At 54.2% G+C, this 19,448-nt stretch overlaps 1 protein-coding gene and 1 long non-coding RNA gene across 6 annotated transcripts; one reads left to right on the top strand and one right to left on the bottom strand.

Annotated features, from left to right (window-relative positions):
* Positions 1–5: 5 nt before the first annotated feature.
* CDK10 (cyclin dependent kinase 10) lies at positions 6–19,352 on the bottom strand. Of its 4 annotated transcripts, none has more exons than XM_047710140.1 (13): positions 19,243–19,352; positions 5,292–5,364; positions 4,555–4,626; positions 3,905–4,007; positions 3,665–3,746; positions 3,512–3,579; positions 2,870–2,922; positions 2,609–2,678; positions 1,992–2,051; positions 1,552–1,675; positions 1,339–1,478; positions 922–974; positions 6–635 (listed from the first exon to the last, which is right to left on the bottom strand). In XM_047710140.1, the coding sequence occupies exons 3-13, from the start codon at positions 4,571–4,573 to the stop codon at positions 538–540; spliced, it is 870 nt and encodes a 289-aa protein (XP_047566096.1). In that variant the 5' UTR covers positions 4,574–4,626; positions 5,292–5,364; positions 19,243–19,352; the 3' UTR covers positions 6–537. The 4 variants fall into 4 exon arrangements, with proteins under 4 accessions (XP_047566096.1, XP_047566094.1, XP_047566093.1 ...); XM_047710138.1 differs by lacking the exon at positions 19,243–19,352 and adding an exon at positions 7,854–8,087 and having other exon boundaries at positions 1,339–1,467; XM_047710137.1 differs by lacking the exon at positions 19,243–19,352 and adding an exon at positions 7,854–8,087.
* On the top strand, positions 8,216–11,468 carry LOC125088752 (uncharacterized). Of its 2 annotated transcripts, none has more exons than XR_007123775.1 (2): positions 8,216–8,370; positions 8,547–11,468. It is a non-coding gene; the product is annotated as an uncharacterized LOC125088752 (long non-coding RNA). The 2 variants fall into 2 exon arrangements; XR_007123776.1 differs by having other exon boundaries at positions 8,232–8,370; positions 8,733–11,468.
* Positions 19,353–19,448: the final 96 nt, after the last annotated feature.

The following is a 19,448-nucleotide window of genomic DNA, read 5'->3' on the forward strand; positions in this document are numbered from 1 at the left end:
TGCTCTCGCCTGTAAGAAAACCTTTTATCTCTCAGAGTTCCCGTTAGCACCAACTTGTGCCCCTTCCCCTCCGGGCCTCAGTGCGGGGATAGGGACAGCCTATCAGGTGGGATATGGCCCACACCTGATCTCTCCTTCCCATTCTGAATGCGCCTGGGGAGGGGGTGGTGCACCACAGCCTCTCCCTTCCCCGGACAGACCCTGGTGATCAGGAGGGGACAAGCAACCATGCAGGGTCTCTGCGTCCCAAGCCAGCAACAGCCACTGAATTGGGCCCCGCAGATGTTTCCTCCTGGGAAGGGAGGGTCCTGAGCTTTTACCAGCTGAGGCCATGGCAACAGGTGTCCAGGAGCGTCCTGCCCCTTCGGGTAGCTCCACCCACATCCACCCCCCACCCCCCCAGCTCTTCTGGGGAAGGGGTGTGATCAGCTGGAGCAGCGTGCTGGTCTCCACCTGCTGCAGAGCCTGGACCGCAGAGGCCTCCCCGTTTCACTGCTGTCCACCAGGGTCGTGCCGGCCAGGCAGAGGGCCCACCGGTCACGGCTTACAGCGCTTGCCCTGACCCTCAGACGTGGCCGGGGCAGCCTGCTTGTTCCGGTGGTGGGGGAAGGTGGGCATGAGCTCCGGCTCACAGGCTGCGGGAGGAGTGCGTTTGGGTCTGAGAACCCCACTGTGCATCTGTGGTGAGCCCTGGGGTCACCTTTCCCTCCGCTCCCCTCAGGGAACAGTCTCTGCGGCCAAACAGCACCCACTTGGGCCTCAGCACACAGCCCCTGCCCGCCCAGGCCTGCCCCACCACCCCTCAGAGGCTCGAGGAGCGGAGTGAGGCTGTGCCCCAGTACACCCACCCCAGACAGAAAGGGCCACAAGAGAACCCCCTGCGGGGATCAGTGGAGGTCGGGGGCTGTGTGGGAGACTCACGCAGGGGCTTCTCCTTGAAGTACGAGCTCTCCAAGCCATCTCTGGCTGTTGCCCTGGAGAGGAGGCCTCCATGTCAACAGAACCGCGGCTGCCACTGAGGCTGGTTTCCCTCATACCCACCCAGCTCCGCAGCCTCTGGTATAAAAGGCAAGTGGCCAGCATGGGTCTGGGGCCCAGAAACAGATGGGAAACCCAGAACGGACTCCATGACCTGGGTGGGCAGGGACCACCCGAATTGGGGGCCTGGTCCTCCATGTCTGTGTCTGGGGAGGGGGCATCTCTGCGGCAGCACGGCCGGAGTTCTGAAAACCCCTCCCGAGGGCTCGAGGTGGAGGGGTCCCCATTCCTATTTTAGTATATGTGCTGCCGAAGCGAGCACGAGGGGTCCCCATTCCTAACCACAGGTCAGGTCAGCACCTTTTCTTGGGGTCGTACATGAAGAGGAAGTTGAGCAGGCGCAGGCCGGCCTCTGAGAGCCACGGGAACTTGTGTTTGAGGTTGTTGTACGGCTGCTTCCTCAGGCTGTACTGACCCACCAGTGGCAGCCTGGAAAACCCCTGCAGGGAGCAGGAGCTGAGCATGGGGCTGACCTGGGCAAGGGGGTGGGTGAGAGCAGGGCCAGGCACTCACTGGCCAGATGTTCTCACTGGGCGTGCCCAGCAGCTGCACAATCAGGTCCACCTGGTGGATCTCGGACGTGCCGGGGAGAAGGGGCTTGTGGGCCAGCAGCTCGGCCAGGATGCAGCCCATGGCCCTGCAGAGGACAGCAGGCTTTACCTCATGCACCTCTGCTGAGGCCAAGGGCTGGGTCAGGACTGGGTGGAGCTTGGGAGGAGGTCACGATGGGACGCAACCCCGTCCCAAATGGCCCCTCTGGGTGACCATGAGGGCAGGGCCTTTCTTCTGTGGAAGCTACGTTCTCATGCTTCCTCTTGGGATCCCAGGCTTCAGCCCTCCCCCTCCTCCGGGCGCTGGGAGGCTGGCAAAAACCCCATCCCTGCCCCTGCCAGCCCCCATGGGACCCACCCCAGCCCTTCCCCCAGGCCCCGGGAGACACGTTCACATCTCACCACATGTCGATGCTGGTTGTCTGCGTGGTGGTTCCCAAAAGCAGTTCGGGGGCTCGGTACCTGCAAACACAAGCACTCCCCCTTGTCCCCTGCAGTAAAGCCTGGGCCTCCACCAGCCTTCCTGATAGCCCGAGGCAGCCAGGGCTCTGGACTGCCAACCCCAGATCAGACCACCTCATCCTCTCAGCCCACTAATGTGGGCGATGCGCCCGGTACCAACGACGTCGCTGGCGGCTCCTCCAGGTCTACGTCAGCCCAGTGCGGGGACAGAGCTGGCTGACGCGCGGTGCAAGACAGAGGACGTCAACATTCTATGGTCAACTACAACCCTGGTCTGCTGCTGCTTAAAAGCATGTGAGAAAAAACAACAGAAAGCTGCGAAAACCCCCCATTCCACAGACAGAAGCCTGAGAGGGCTCAGAACCAGGCAGGGCCCTCCCACCCTGCCGTGATGTCGTGTCCCCCCGAGAGCCCCGCTGTCTCGGGAAGCTGTGCTCAACCCAGCCTGAGTGTGGGTGGCCCTCCGAGGCTCCACAGCCCTCAGGATCCTTGTGCTGCTTCAGCATGATCACCCCCAAAACTGCCTCCGCCAGACGCACTCATCCTGAGGGACTCACCAGAGCGTGACCACCTTGGGGGTCATCGGCTTCACTGGGATGCCATAGGCCCGGGCCAGGCCGAAATCCGCTGTGATAAAGGCAGGAGAAGCAGAAGACACGGTGTCACCCGGCGGGGGGCGGGGGGTGGCGTGTGTGCGCTAAGGAGCTGCCATGTGCGAACCAGCTCTTTGCCCTCAGGGGACTGGCAAGCACTGACCTGCTCCCGCTCCAGGTAGCCTCCCACAGACACCGGCCACAGCGCCGGCACCCAGCACCCACCTGTCTTCACACAGCCCTTATCGGTCATGAGCAAGTTGGACACCTTCAGGTCCCTGGGACAGAAAGGGAACATCAGTGATCCCCAGGACATGAGCCCCCTGGGCAACTGGGTTGTCACCATCACAGGCAGACTCAGAATATTGTCCTGTATGTCCCCTGTCGGAACTTGGTAAACACGGGGATGGCAGGCACTATAAGGCCAACCTGCAGCTGGGAGGACCAGCTCTCAGTACCTGTCTCGGGCCTAACACCCAGTCCTGTGCCCGCTCCCCACCCAAGGCCGTACCAGCTGCTGTAAGACCCAGAAGCTGCTGCTCGCACAGTCCTGCCCTGAGCCTGGAAGGTCCCCCACTTTCCTGGTCTGTGTGAGAGACTGCAGGAGGGATCTGTCCACGGCAGGACTTCTCACAGCTTTGACTATGCACCCATCATCAGCTCCCCTGGGGGGAAAGCAGGTACTGTTTGGGCCTGGGTCTTGCCTCAAGGAACATTTACAGAACGGCACTGAGGCCAAGTCACTTCCTCTCCAGGGGCCAGGACGGGCCGTCTCCCTTCCCATGGGTCACGAACCTGCCCTCCAGACACACGTCCCTCCAGGCCCCACCCTCCTCAGACTCATCCCCCACCTGGGGCCCCTCCTACCTGTGGATGATGAAGTTCTGATGCAGATACTGGAGGCCTCGGAGCACTTGCAGCACAATGCACTTGACCTACTCAAAAAGCAGGATGCATCAGTTAAATGTGCCACAAGGTAGATGGGACGATGCCTCCACTCCAGGCCCTCCAGCCTCACACCTGGGCCTCCGAGAAGGGTGTCGGCATGTTCTCCAGAAGGCTGGCCAGGTCTTGCTCACAATAACCCATCACTAGAAAGATGCTGCAAGGAAAGGGGAAGACACAGAGCACCTCTCACGTCCTCCCAGGCAGGCCAAAGGGGTTACAGGAGGGATGAATTTCATTTCGGGGGAGCACAGGGAGGAGACAGGCCGGGCAGGCTCGGCAGGGCCCAGTGCAGAGGACCAGCAGACTGCCTACCTTTCCAGGTGGTTCCCCACAACCACTTCCTTCAGCTCCACGATATTCGGATGGCGAAGGCGAAGGAGCAGTGTGATCTCTCGAAGGCTGCTGATGGGGACCCCTGCAGCCAGACAGCCTCCTCAGTGCGCTGCACCCCTACCCCAGCAGGGCTCTGCCCACAACCTCAGAGAGAATCAAGACCACCTGCACGTGAACCTTTAACTCTTCCTTCATTCAATCATGTAAGACAGCAACCCTCTGTACTGATCACTCAACAGGACACAGGTCCACACTGAGCACAGCAAGGCCCTGCCAGCACAGGCAGCCAGGAAGGTGCTGGCGGGTAGAAATCAGGGGCGTGTGGAGCACAGGGGCTGCCAGCCTGGTCCTAGGCAGGGAGGGCTGGGTGGAGGGGTGACAGCTGGGCGGAGACAGAAGGTAGGGCCGTCACCACACGGGGGGAGAAGACGAACTGCAGGGGAGCTAAGGCCTGCAGTACGGGGGTGAGGACAAGGGGCTGGGGAAGGACAGGAGAGGCAAGGCCAGCCTACAGCCTCCCAGAAACAGGACCCCTTTAACCCTAATGCAGTGGCTCTCAAAATGAGGTGCTCGGGCCAGAGGAAGCCTCAGAGAACTGGCACCTTTCTGCCCCTCCCACGTGGGCTCACCATCCTTCTCCTTGTCCATCCGAACCTTCTTCAGGGCAACAATCTCGTCCGTCTGGGTGTCCCGGGCCCGATCTGGAATGAAAACTCACCCATGATGAAATCTTAGTTGATCCCGCACCACACACCCTTATGCCACACAGGGGCCTCGTTGTGAACTCTGGGGGGTCCCCATTCTCTTCTTCTTGATAACCGGATGCCCAGGGACACTAGGTCCCAACTGTGCAAGCCGCACTGCCAGCCCCAGCACACACATGCTCTCTGGGGAGTCCTCTCCACTGAGCTGGGTACAGCTGGGTACAGGGTGCTAGTTACAAGGAGCTCCCTCCAAGTTTTCCTCCTTAGAGTCAGGATGTAGGTCACCACTTTGCCTTCTGTCTGCTACGTTCAAGCAGCAAATAAGACACTTTATCTAGGAAAAAACGCTTATTTTGTGCAAAGGAGGCTCTTCAAGGCACTCACGTGCGAAGCTTCCTTATCAGTGTGCTGCACACCAACCTCCCGGCCGCTTCACAAAGCCGCCCAGCTGCTTCTGGAAGCTCTAGGTTCTGCTCTAACAGTTCCCTCCACTTGCAACCACACCGAGAATCGGAGGCTGGCACTGAGGATCGTTACACCACGGATCAGAGCTCCCCTGCACAACTTCTACCATGTGATGAGGGTTTACTTGCTTCTAGCCCTAACACTGCTACTGCTGGGACAGTCCCCTGCACCCGAGGACACCCATCTTGGCCACTTACACACAATGCCATAGGTGCCTTCCCCGATGCGGTTCAGCTTCTCAAACTCCTTCACGCTCCGACACCGTCCCAGCTGAAAGACAGGGGCCGGCAGGGCAGGGCTTGGGCAGCTAAAGGAACAACTAGAGATGGATACTGAACACTTAATCCGTACCGAGGAGCTCACTCTGTTTTGCTGCTCACCAACCGAAGATAGCCACACCCTTGGGTGTTCAGATGAGAAAAGAGGAAAGATGCTACTGGGCCAGCAGATACTTGGTAGGCACTAACACAGACAGCCTTTTCCCTTCCAATCCCATGGTCCAGATGTATGCTGTCCACAAACGACAACCACTGGCCACATCTGGCTGGCACGAATTAACGGTAAAATTTCATTTCCTCAGCTGCCATGTGTGTTGTGCTCCTCGGTGCCACATGGCTCATGGTAACCATCCTGGACAAGTCAGAAAGCAACATTTCTTCTTTTTTTTCTAAGTAGGGTCCACACCCAACGTAGGGCTTTAATTCACAACCCCAAGATCAAGAGTCCACAGAAGGAAACATTTCCACCGTCAGAAAAAACTGAGCGGCACCAGTCTAAATTATGCTCGGGAGATGGACAAAGCTTCTACCAAACGCCGTGGAAACACTCCTGTGGCAGAGACTAACTGACCCCAACACCCACCCAGTATTTCTTCCTCTGAGTTAGGGAACAGCCCGGTGGCACGTGGCTACCCAGCCGGTGGCTGTATTTCCCACCATTGTATTTTGCAGCTAGGCAAGTCCATTTCAGTCCACTTTGGCCAATGGGATATGAGCAGAGAGGACAAGGGCTTCAAGGAAGGGACTTCCTGATCAAAGTTAGCCGCCCACTCCTTTCAATCTCTGAAGCAGGGTGGGATCTGGACCAAGTGCAGGTAGATCTACAAGACAGGTAACGAGTGCCTGGCCCTACCTTGTGGAAAATAGCTCCCTCTCCCTGGATGTTAGGGGAGAGAAAAATGAGAGAATTTTGAGCCAGCTCCAGGCCCAGCAAAGAGCCCGACATACTCAGGGCACCTGGGGGGCTCCGTCGGTGAAGCATCTGCCTTCAGCTCAGGTCCTGATCCCAGGGTTCTGGGATCGAGCCCTACATCGGGCTTCCTGTTCAGTGGGGAGCCTGCTTCTCCTTCTGCCCCTGCCCCGCCCCTGTTCATGGTCCACCCCCACCCAAATTAAAATCTTAAAAAAAAAAAAAAGGTTGGACGCTTGACTGACTGAGTCACCAGGCTCCCCTAAAGCCCACACTCGAGCCACTGCACTCCTAGCAGAAGGCCTGTACGCTGACACGCCTGCGTGATGAGGGACGCTTGCCCATGTAGGGACCGGCATGTCCCCTTGGCTAGAAGCACATGCAGCAAAGCTCCAATTCTCGCAGCCCCTCTGGCCTTGCTGCCTCTCACCTCCTCCGTCATCGGCCTCCATCTCTTTCCGTCCTACCACTCGGGGGACAGGTGGGAACCACCGGCACCAAGCGCTTCCCGGAGGTGGCTTCGGGCTCCTGTCCCCCCCCCCCCCCCAGTTCTTCCTCACATTCTCTCCCAGGACGACTCCTGGCTCGGCCGAGTCACGCTGTTTCTCATCTCTTGGCGCTGCCCCGACATTCCAGGTCGGCACGCCAGGCTTCCCTGTCTCTCCGCACGTCAGAACCCTAGTCCCACGGACCAGCCCAGCAGAACGTCCTGCAAGCTGCCCCCAAGCTGAACACAATTCTTCCTCTGAAATCCTGCTATTTCCGCGGCCAGAAGCACCACGCGGGGGTGCTCCTCTGGGTGTCTGGGCTCCCAACACGCCCCGCGGTCCTGGGAATGCAGCGGGTACCTGCTGCGCGTCGGGGGATGCACCATGGCCCGAGGACCGCCACCGAGCGTTCGTGACCCTGACCGGCCTCTCAGAGCGCCGGGTACGGCCCGGCCCAGCCCCCAGAGCTCCAACGACGACTCCATACCCCCAAGCTTCACTCTCCCCACCCTGTAACGGTCGCTGACTGGACCACACGACGGGGCCGTATGCAGAGGCCTCACGCAGAGCAAGAAACGAACGGAAGCTGCCGGCTCTCAGGCGGGGCGCGGCCCGGCCCATTCACAGCGCACCAGGAGAGCAGGCGGCCAAGTCGACCCCCGACCAAACCCCCCAGAGCCCAGAGCCCGCTCTTCACAGGCAGCTGGCCACGGGACAGCCCCGGGGTCTGCCCCCAGACCCGGCCCTCGGCCCCAGAGCCCCTCAGCGCCCCCAGTCCCGCAGCCCCAGAGCCCCTCAGCCCCCCAGCCTTGGAGCCCCGGATTCTCTCAGCCTCTCAACCCGGAGCCCCTCAGCCCGGAGTCGCTCAGCCCCGGAGCCCTCAGCCTTGGAGCCCCAGAGCCCCATCAGCCCCGGAGTCCCTCAGCCCGCCGCCGGCTTCTGCGCCGGCCGCCAGGAGCTCTGGGACTGTCGTTCCCGCCCGCGTCGGAAACCTCAATGCTTTAGTGCGACTCTCAGGAGCCCCAGGGAGTTCCAGGCCCGCCCTGCCGCCGGCAGAGCTCCCCGAGCGGCCCCCCGACGCACCCTGTGTTCCGGAGGCACCGTGAAGAAGCCCTCCTTACGGATACACTTCAGACGGATCTGCTCCGACTCGGACTCCGCGTCCCCCATGCCGAGCGCCCCCCCCCCCACACCGCCTTGGTGCGCAGGCGCAGATGGGATTCTTCGGCGCAGGCGTGTGACGGACTTCCGGGGGGCGTTTCCCCCGGGCGACGGTTACCAGGGGAGCCCTCCGAAGACCCCGGAGGAGCTTCGTCCTTGCGGTCCGCTCGCGCTCCTGAGGTTCCCGCCTCGTTTCGGTTTTCGGCTCGGGCGCTTGAGGCGACTGGGGTGCTGAGGAACGGCCGCAGGAGGAGGAGGCCGGTGGACGAGGGGCGGGCAGCTCTGGAGCCACACAGGGTCTGGGAGCCGAGCGCGTCCGAAAGCGGCGGGAGGGGCGGCCAGGACTCCGCGCTCCCGGCTGGTGCGGGTGGAGCGGCCGCCGCCTGCGGGGCCCAGTCGGACGCGAGCCTCGCGTCCCCGCCGCAGGCTGGCGGACGAGGTGAGCGATGCTGGAGGCCGGGCGCGGGGAGGGGGCGGGCGAGCCGGGGGCGCAGCGCTAACCGGGGGAAGGAGCTGGGAGAGCAGCTGGGCGTACGTGGTGACTGAGAAATTAATCCTTAGAATCACTGGTTTTAACTTAAATTGCCGAGGTCACTTCATTCCAGCCCTTTTCAGATTCGTTCGTAAGCACAGCTTCTAGCTAACAACGAGAGCAGAGTCCATGTAGTTCGCACGTTGCTCATGATGCTTGGGACGGCGGGAGGAGGGCCGCTCCTAGGGCGGATGGGGGCAGTGCGCTGGCGGCCGCGCTGACCCGGTGGAGTCAGATCTCATCTGTACGGGCTTCATCTTCCCGCACAGTATTCGGGTGCGAGTCAGGACGGGGAAACGTCGCGTAAGTACAAATAGTGGGGCTGAGAATTGGCCACTGAACACTGCCAAAATGGAATGCGTTTTTCCGACTGGAAATCGGTTCTCATGAATGGCGACGGAAAGACCGAGCGTGCAGCCTGCTGACCGTCCTAGGAACGACGGGAACACACACACACCAGACTAGAGGCCTCGGACCGGATCCCCCCCAGCCACTCCGGAGGAGAGTGGGGCCTCGGCTATGAGCTGCTGGTGAGGGTGGAAAGCCAGCAGGGGTCCCTGAAAGGCCCCTCACTGGCGGGTGGTAGCCACAGCCCCAGGAAGTGGTCAGCTTAACTCCCCTCCTCCCACAGCAGCTCTCACAAGGCCACCGCCGAAGTTCCAAGTGCCATGTCTGACCCCTGCCCCGATTCCACATTCTTCGTCTGGATCGTTTACTACTCTGGGTCATCTTAGAGTCAAGGTAGGAGCTCTTGGGCCTCTCCTGGTGACTGCACTTTCCTGTTCTGAGACTTGATGCCTTGAAAGTGAGTCCCCAGAGTCCAGCCTTTTTTCCAAGTACAGGGGACATTTCACTCGCTCTAACTGCTGAGTCCTTGCACCACGCCCTTCAGAAGTGGACAGAAAGGATTTTAATTGCCCAGCAAGAGAGAGAGATGCTGCGTGCCACTGGTTCATCGCGCTGCAGAGCCAGTGACAACAGAGGTCTACTAATTCACTTATCACCACAAAGTTCGGTCTCTGAGCCAGAGTCCCTCTTGCCCTCTGCCAAGCTGCCAGCAGCTCTGGGGAAGGTAAGACCAAGGTAGTCACTGAGAGGAATCTCATTTACAGAAGGGGCAACTGCAGCTTCCCACAGGGCAGGATGGCCCTTCTGCCATCATGGCTGAGACTCAGAGCACAGTGAGCAATGCCAGCTACTCAGAGTGCTTGTTTATTCTCGGAAATGATAGGCATCTACTGTACTGGGGTTTCTGTGTCGGTAGTAGGGGGTCCATTCAACCTGCTCCTTAATGGTTCTCTGCTCGTCGCTTCCGATGGAACTGTAGCTGGTCAGAGTCTCTTTTGAGGCTCTAGTGATGATGATCTGTGGAATGACAACTTTCTTCTTGCTCGCCTTTACCTTTCCATCAGGGTTCTCTAGAAGGAAGAAAACATCCAGGTATTTAATGTGTCTGTGGAAAAGCTCTTCTACAAGGTGGACAATGCCTGTGTTAGGGCCAAAGCAAAAGAATTCGATGTGTGGTTCAGGAAAAGGAGGGCAAGGTCGAAGGCAGCCCAAACAGTAAATGAGTGTTCCAGAACTCTAACCAGCTGACACCTCAGGCACGAGGGTAGTGAATACCAGACACCCTCTTTCAGGGAATAGAAGGGAGACACACTTCCACCATCCACTGTGGAGAGACCGAGCTGCCAGCCAGCTTCTGGGACAGACACAGAAGGAAGGGGACAGAGAGAGAAAAGAAGAAGCAGGGTCTGCCCCAGAGGTGAAGGTTCGGATACAGTTTCCAAAGGATTCTAAATCTGGTTAAAAACAAAACAAAACCAAAAAAACCACCTCTCTGTACAGAACCTTATCAATGAATGCGGAAGAATTAACGTTTCTCCTTTAAAAAAAAAAACATTTATTTATTTTAGAGAGCAAGTGTGAGCAGAGGGAGAGGGAGGGAATTCTCAAGCAGACTCCCTGCAGAGCACAGAGCCCAGGGTGGGGTCAATCCCATGACCCTAAGATCACAACCTGAGGTGAAACCAAGCGTCAGACGCTCAGCTGACTTAGCCACCCAGGTGCCCCAAGAATTAACATTTCTGGAATCAGCCACAGCATTTTCTTAAACTTAAGTTTACAAGGATTGCATAGGACTTGTGAAATGCCAAGTTTGTCAAAAGTTACAAAATACCTAAGCAGAAGTGCTTTCACGCCTTCCCTGCTGCATCTCCCAGCCACCCCTCGACAGGGCTCCAGGTTGGAGGCTCAGGCCTCTGTTAAAGCCCGACAGAGAGTGCTCTCTCTGTGTACAGGTGTGTGCAGGTAGAGTTCGAGTAATCACACTGTCACACAACTGTTCCAAAAATGCTACCACGCTGATCCTGTTGCTTTTCATTGTGCTTTGTGCCCCACTTAAAATGCCTCGTGAATTCGGCCGCCTGGGGTCCAGTTCTCGGTCAGACATCATGGTGAGCCTAGAATAAGGACTGTGAATACCAAGCCACAATGCTTCCTGAAGTAGGGCCTCTTATGAGCTCTGTTTTACAGATGAAGGAACTGAGCACTGAGAGGTCGTGTCCTCAAGGCAGCTGGTGGAGATGCCAGGGTGGGAACTCTGTCCGTCTTCATGGCCGCACCCCAGCTTTGATTGTTTTAACTCCCAGTGAATGGCCCATGGCATGTACTAGGCACTGAGAGTGTCCTTTTTATTTTTATAAGTGTCAAAACCTGCATTTCATATTTTGCATTTAAATTTGGGGGTTTCATTTTTTATATTAATTTACACATTCTTTTATATATTAAGACTAAAAAGCAACAAATATTTTTTTAACAAATATTTGATTTAAAAAATAATACACAAGCAAAAATTGCATATGGAAGGATTCTTTTCCTTCCTTCTTTCCTTTCCAGTGAAAAAAGGTGTTCCCTGCACCAAACCTATAAAAACTGTAAACAGTTTTACCCTCTCTGTTTAATTTTTGGATTCATGTAGAATTCAAGTAAAGACTGAGGCAAAAGTACTAAGTTGTTTTCTTGGTTGTCGGGTCAGTTGTCCCAGCATCACAGAGTGAACGAAGGTTCTGTCTGTCTGCTAGGCCTTTCACGCGGTGCCCTCATCATGAACACAGCTCACACGTGAATGTGGGACACGGCATGGCCACCTCTGCTCTCGCTGGAGTGACATTTTCACGTCAACCCTTCTCACACCTCCCATTTCCCGGTTTCCTGATGTTTTTACATTTTTATTCTCCTGGGTAAACTTTAGAATAATTTCCTCCAGTTCCCAAAAAGACCTGTGGTCACTGATTCCATAGATTGAGAACTAACATCTTTACATTTTGAGGTTCTCTAGTTCAAGACGAGACTTCTTTAATCTTAGAGTTTTAAGACTTCATTTGGGAACAACTATTTTTTTAGGGTTCTTGAGATGTATTACCTGTACTAATTTTCAGTTACTGCTTAACAAATCACTGCAAACTTAGTGGCTGCCTTAGAACAGCACATCCATTTATCATTCCAGTTTCTGTTGGTCCAGAGTCCAGCTACAATCCTGCCGTCAGCCAGGCAGCACCCTCGTCTGGACCTGGGGCCTTACCAGCTCATTCAGGTTGCTAGGTAGAAGTCATTTCTTTATGAGTGAAGGACTAAAGTCCCTACTTTGTTGCTGGCTGTTGGCAGGGGGTTCCTCACAGCTCTTTTCACAAGACAATTTAAAAAGTTGTTTTTAAATTGAAATAATACCCGATCAGGGACCCTGACATGGCGCTCAATCCCAGGACCCCAGGGATCATGACCTGAGCCAAAGGCAGACACTAAACCGGCTTAGCCACTCAGGCACACCCGACTTTTACCTTTTTTTTTTTTTTTAAGATTTATTTATTTGAGAGGGAGGGAGCAAGGGCGCACCAGTGGGGCAGGGGCAGAGGGAAAGCACGGAGCCCTACTTGAGGCTCCATCCCAGGACCCTGAGATCACTACCCAAGCTGATATCAAGCGTCAGATGCTTAATTGAGCCACCCAGGTACCACTGCACTTTTACCTTTTTTAAAAAGGTTTCTCCAGGGGTGCCTGGGTGGCTCAGTCATTAAGCCTCAGTCATTAAGCCCCACATCAGGCTCCCTGCTCAGCGGGGAGTCTGTTTCTCCCTCTCCCTCTGCTTGTGTTCCCTCTCTCGCTGTGTCCATCCAATAAATAAAAATCTTAAAAATAAATAAGAAAAAGTAAAGGCTTCTCCAATTAGGTCCAGCTCACCCCGGATAAACTTCATTTTGATTAAGTCAGAACCAGCAGATCACTAACCATATCACAGGAGTGACATCCTGTCTCATTCACAGGCTCTGCCTACATTCAAGTGGGAGGGGGCCATACAGGGCTTGTTCACTGGGGGTGGGGATCTTGGGGCCCTCTTAGAATCTTCTCTCCCATATGACCAGACGTCTTCAAGGAAATTGGTATTTCCACCAATAGTATGTCAGGGCACTTGATCTGTTGTGTAGTATACTTTGACTCCTGTTTGCAAATACTTTTTGACCTTACCATTTGTTTATAGAGGGTTTGGAGAGATGTTTTACTTCTCAATGTAGTCAAATCCTTCAAATATATCTTTGCAATATCTTTATTTGAAGCTTAGAAGGATGGTCCCTACTGAGGACACATATGAAAATACATCCTTTTGCAGTCACTTTTTTTTTTTTTAAAAATTTTATTTATTTAACAGAGATGACAAGTAGGCAGAGAAGCAGGCGAGGGGGGTGGGAAGCAGGCTCCCCGCTGAGTAGAAAGCCCGATGGGGGGCTTGATCCCAGGACCCCAGGATCATGACCTGAGCCGAAGGCAGAGGCTTCAACCCACTGAGCCACCCAGGCGCCCCTTGCAGTCACTTTTTTTTAATTTATTTATTTATTTATTTATTTATTTATTTATTTATTTTTTAAGATTTTATTTATTTATTTGACAGACAGAGATCACAAGTAGGCAGAGAGGCAGGCAGAGAGAGAGGAAGGGAAGCAGGCTCCCTGCTGAGCAGAGAGCCCGATGTGGGGCTCGATCCCAGGACCCTGGGATCATGACCTGACCCGAAGGCAGCTGCTTTAACCCACTGAGCCACCCAGGCGCCCCTGCAGTCACTTTTTAAAAAACATTTTGATGTATTTGAGAGTGACAAAGAAACCATGAGCTGGGGTGGGGGGAGCAGAGGGAGAAGCAGATCCCTGCTGAGCAGGGAGCCCCAAATGGGGCTCAGTCCCAGGACCCTGGGATCATGACCTGAGCTGAACTCCGATGCTTAACTGACTGAGCCACCCACGCACCCCGCATTGATCTAATATTATACTGGAACTACATTAATTATTATAAGTTTTTAAAAAAGATTTTAAGTAACCTCTACCTTCAACGTGGGGCTCAAACTCACAACCCTGGGACCAAGAGTCACGCTACCAACTGAAGCAGCCAGGCGCCCCAATTTTGATACATTTTTAAACTTTTAATTTTGAAGCTATAAATTCACAGGAAGCTGCAAAAGTACAGAGAAGTCCCCATACACCCTCACCCAGTTTGGCCAGTGGTCCCAGTGGTCACATCTGTAACTACAGGACAATGAAACAAGACACTGATTATGGCACAATGTTGGTGCTGTGCCATTTTAATCCATGCAAACCTCACAAAGATCAAGGTACAGAACGGTTTCATCACCACAAAGACCCCCTCTCCCTATACCTTGATAGCAATACCCTTCTCCCCCTGCAGCCTCCCCACTCCCTGCCTTCACTAACCCCAAGCATGAGACCTTTTGAACTGGGCTTTTTTCACTCAGTATGTTTCTTTCTTTTTTTTTTTTTTAAGATTTTATTTATTTATTTGACAGAGAGAGATCATAAGTAGACGGAGAGGCAGGCAGAGAGAGAGAGAGAGGGAAGCAGGCTTCTTGCTGAGCAGAGAGCCCGATGTGGGACTCGATCCCAGGACCCTGAGATCATGACCTGAGCCAAAGGCAGCGGCTTAACCCACTGAGCCACCCAGGCGCCCTCACTCAGTATGTTTCTAGTAGCTGATAAACAAATGTCCCTTAAGTTTCTCTTCTTTTTCGAAAAATTATTGCAAATAAGCACACTCTACTCTTTAAAAAAAAAAAGCATGGAAATACTCAGACAACGTGAAAATAGAACAGTGTTGTGAGTACGCATACATGCATCACTCGGCTTCGACATTTTGTCACCTTGTTTTGTCTACCTCAGTTTTTTCCTGTGTATTTGCAAGCAAATCTCAGACATTTTATCCATAAATAATGCAACATCGATCTATATCAAATAAGGATTGTTGTAGCATCACCACAAGACCCTTGTTACATCTAAGAAAACTACCGTTGATTCCTCATTATCTAATACCCAATTTGGTTATCTCAAGAATGACTTAGCCCAGGCCCACAGTATATTTGGTACCTAGGTCACTCAAATCTCCTTGTACAGCTCTCTCTGCTATGGACTGAATGTTTGTATGCCCCCAGAAGTCACGTGTTGAAGGCCTTGTCCCCAGTGGGATGGTATCTGGAGGTGGGGCCTTTGAGAGGGGATCAGGCTGAGTTGAGTTCATGAGGGTAGAGCCCCCGTGATGGGATCAGTGTCCTTATAGTAGGAGGAAGAAACCGTAATCCCCTCTCTTCAGCCATGTGAAGACACAAGTAGACGGCTGTTTGCAGGGCAAGAAGGGATCATCTCAGAAAACCAAATCATGGTACCCAGGTTATGGGGTCCTCAGCCCCTAGGGTCGTAACAAATAAATGTCTGTTGTTGAAGCTACCCCTATTTTGTTTAGCAGCCCAAGCTGAGGAGGACACCCTCCTTTTTTTAATGCCATTTTTTCTTTTTTAATTTTTTAGAGGACAGGAAGGGGCAGAGGGAGAGAGAATTTTTTTTTTTTAAGATTTTATTTATTTATTTGACAGAGATCACAAGTAGGCAGAGAGGCAGGCAGAGAGAGTGGGGAAGCAGGCTCCCTGCTGAGCAGAGAGCCCAATGCAGGGCTGGATCCCAGGACCCTGAGACCATGACCTGAGCCGAAGGCAGAGGCTTAACCAACTGAGCCACCCAGGTGCCCCAGGAGAGAGAGAATCTTAAGCAGACTCCACACCCAACACTGAGCCCAACACAGGGCTAGATCTCAAGAACCCTGAGATCATGACCTGAACTGAAATCAAGAGTCAGACGCTCAACCGAATGAGCCACCCATGCACCATGATGTCATTTATTTGTAGAAAAATTAGGGTCTTTGTTTTTTTTTTTTTAAGATTTTATTTATTTATTTGACAGAGAGAGAGACAGCGAGAGGGAACACAAGCAGGGGGCATGGGAGAGGGAGGAGCAGGCTTCCCGCTGAGCAGGGAGCCTGATGCGGGGCTCAATCCCAGGACCCTGGGATCATGACCTGAGCCAAAGGTAGATGCTTAATGACTTGAGCCACTCAGGCGCCCCTCTTTTTTTTAATAGGATTTCTAGTATTTTGGAACTGGCCGATTGCAGATTTGTGGTGTATTAATCTCTTGAATGTCTGTATACGGACTTCGTAATGCAGTATTTTACGTATAGAGCTAAGTAGCAAGACAAGATGCTATACCCCCATCACAGGGCTCCCACGCTTAAAACCCACAATCAGACCTCATCTCTGCCCCAGCACTTACCCTCTGCTGGTTACTACTGCTGTATAACAACTTACCCCAAACTTTCTTAGCTTAAAACAATGGTTTTATTTTCTCACAATTCTAAGGGTCGGGAATTCAGGACAGGTCTGACCTGGCAGCTATCACTTGTGGTCCCCAGATGGCTACAGCTGAATGTTGTCCAGGGCTGCAGTCCTCTAGAGGCTCCACTGTGCTGGGCGTGCCGGATGGCCACTCAGGGGGCTGGTCACTGATGGTGCTGCCATGTGCTGGCGTGCGGCTCAGCTGGGAAGACTCAAAGGCCAGGGCTAGAATCACCTACAGGTTTGTTCACTCCCAAGTCAGGCACTTCGTGACCAGGACTGCTGATGGCAGCACCTCCACGTGGCCTCCCCAGGTGGCTGAGCTGCTTGAGAGCATGACGTGGCAACTCGGGGCGCCAAGCACCAGCCTGGGTTCCAGTGAGCAAGGCAGGACTGCGTTACTGGTCATGGCCCAGCCTCAAAAACCACTGTTAGCACATTCTCCTGGTTACAAGAAAATGTCAAGCTTGCAGAGTTTTAAGCAGAGAGAATAAAGACTCCCCCAGGAGGGAGGAGCATCAGGGTCGCCCCAGAACAGGAGGGAAAGGATGAGTTGTGGCTGCCTTTGGAAGATACCCTTAGCCACACTATACTCATTCTCTTTGCAACAAATCTCAGATACCATCTCCATCAGTCACATCAGGACTCAGGTATATTCCATGCTTTTTGAGACACAATTCACACAAGAGAAAATGCACAGTTCTTAACATGCACACCTGGGTGAGTTTCACAATTGTACGCATCTTTGTAATCACCCAAACAAGATGCATGATTTTTCTCACCTTGCAGAGTCCTCCTGTCAGCCAGCCACCCCCTCCCTGACCCCAGCAAGAACTTTCTGATTTCTGTCCTGCAGTAGTAAGACTTACTCTTACTAATTAGGTAGTAATGCACAGAAGATTTGACTGGACACAACTTTACATTTCTCTAAGGCTTCTGTGGTACTTGGTTAATTGAAGGAAACTCTGACTTCCCAAAATCCTGCCTTTTCCAAACCTAATAGGGAAATTCTTCAGCTTTAAAACACAACAGTGTGAGAAGACGCTCTTGCCCTAGTTTAGATGTTCTACCTGGCAGGCCATGCGTCTCTTTTCCCTTCTGGTGGCTTGTGTTCTCTGCAAGGCCACCAAGACCAGCGACTCGCCTCATTCATGGAGTCTTTTCTGGGTTTACTCAGTCTCTTTGCAGCACTTAATACCGTCGACGATTTTACCTTCTTTCTTTCTTTTCTTTTTTTTTTTTTTTGAGATTGTTTTATTCATTACCTTCTTTCTTTTTTTAGAGCTTTGTTGCATTATAATTTATGCTCCACCTGTTTAACGCGTCTGGAACCCCGCCATTACCACTCAATGATTTTTAGCAAACTTTCAGAGTTGGACACCCATCGATCCATTTTAAGAACATATCCATCACCTTCAGAACACCTCTCCTGCCCTTTTGTGGCTAATCTCTGTTCCCACCCTTAGTCCAGGCTTCCCCTTATATAAATCTGCCTTTTCTGGACATCTCATGTAAATGGCACAATAATATATGTGGTCTTCCCATCTGGCTTTTTTCAGTGGAACATCATGATTTGGGAACTTCTTCACGGTGCAGCGTTGTGTCAGGAGCTTGCTCTGTGTCATGCTGAGCTGTCTCCTTATATGGAGAAAGCCCACTCTTCCCCTTCTTTCTTGCAAGTCCATCCTCACTCTAGCTCTCTGACCTCTCCCCTCTATGTCCAGCTTCTCTCCACCCTCTGAACTGAGGGTGTGACAGACACTGTTGGTGTCTCTCCCCACACCTGCCCTTGCTGACAGAGGTCCAGCCTCAGAATTTTCACACTGGAGCCCATCCTAGCAATGTTGGGCAGGGGACATCCAGCAGGGGAAGGTTCTGCTCCCAAAAAGAATAGCCTCCCACGGACGGGACAGCTGTCTTGTCTATATGTGACACCTAGAGCCATCCAGCTCTCTGGGGACCGTAGGTACGGAGGGTGACAAAAGTATGCTCAAAGAGTCCTTGATGTCACTGCCCGCTGCTGAGCAAGCCACCCTGAGGGCCATCCTCCGACCCTATCCTTGGAGGACACTGAAGCGCCCAGGGAAAGCCGCATCTTGGTTGTTCTGTGGCCTCTGGCCAGAAGGCTCCTGACAGACTGGTAGCATTCTCCAAACCTTCTCCCCAGGACTCTGGCCCTTCCTGCAGTCTTCCACTCTTAGGCAAAGGTGGGTGCATCAGGATCTGAAGGCAAGCCTTGCTCCCCAGCCCAACACCCTCATTGCAAATGGTTTCCTGCCCCTGATGTCCCCACAGGTGCCTCAGTCTGAGCCTGCCCATGCCCAGCTCCTCTCTCCCCGCCAGGCCAGCCTTCCTCCCATCAACTGACCGTCCATTCTCAAGGTCAGTGAAACTCACAGCCCTGAACCTCCCACGTCTCATCCAACAGCAGGCTCTGCTGGTTCTACGTCCTGGATCCTTTTGGAATTCCTACTGCCAGTGCCTCATTAGCTCCTACTCACTTGCAGCCCTGGGCCTAAGACAGGTACCCTCCCGCTGCCCCAACAGCCTCCACTCTGGAGAAGCCTTTTCCAAGGGACAAACCCCATCACACCTCCTTGTTTAAACTAGTTTAACAATTCCACAACACACGTGACAAAACGAAGCAAAGGCTTCTTATTCCGGCTGCGGCCTGTGGCCTCCCCCTCCCCCACATGCAAGGGTCTAGCACCCCTGGGCTGTTAACAGAGTGCATGAATAAAGGGAATGAATCTGCCCAGCCCTTTAACCCCTCTGTCCCACCAACACTGCAGTCTGCATCCGCGAGCCGTCCACAGCTGAACGCCAGACCGAAGCGGCCTTCCAGGGTTCTGCTGCGGCCTACGGAGCGCCGAGGGGTCGGGAGTGCGCTGTGCAGCGGCGCGCCCCGCAGCCCCCGACGACTCGCCCCATCTTCCCTGAGCTCACACTCCGCCTGCAGTCCTGGGGACGTACCTCCCGAGCGCGTCTGGAACCCCGCCGTTAGCATCCCACCCCCCGGCGCCCGGCCTCGGGCTCCGGGCCCTGGGCATGTCCTACCTTCGACTTCAGATGAAGAAGGTCCCTTGGCTGCCCCTTTCTTCCCCGGGGGGCTCTCTGCGGGCCTGGCCAGAGGCTTCTCGGCCTCCGGAGAGCGCCTGTCCGTCGACCTCTCCCTCATTTTGGCGACGGAAGAGCCGCGCGCCCTTGCCTCCTCGCCTGCAACGCACGCACGACCCGTTAGCCGCGTTCTGCTGCAGCTCGAG

This window comes from Lutra lutra, chromosome 17 (genome assembly GCF_902655055.1).
Source record: "Lutra lutra chromosome 17, mLutLut1.2, whole genome shotgun sequence".
NCBI classification, from domain to species: domain Eukaryota; kingdom Metazoa; phylum Chordata; class Mammalia; order Carnivora; family Mustelidae; genus Lutra; species Lutra lutra.

Bases quoted from the DNA above. Each gene is read 5' to 3' on its own strand.
- CDK10 (XM_047710137.1), bottom strand. From the start codon at position 7,940: ATGGGGGACGCGGAGTCCGAGTCGGAGCAGATCCGTCTGAAGTGTATC. The intron at 3,747-3,904 runs GTAGGCAGTCTG...CTTTCCTTGCAG, and splicing joins GTGGGGAACCACCTGGAAAG to CATCTTTCTAGTGATGGGTT. The intron at 1,676-1,991 runs GTGAGATGTGAA...TGTCCTCTGCAG, and splicing joins ACAACCAGCATCGACATGTG to GGCCATGGGCTGCATCCTGG.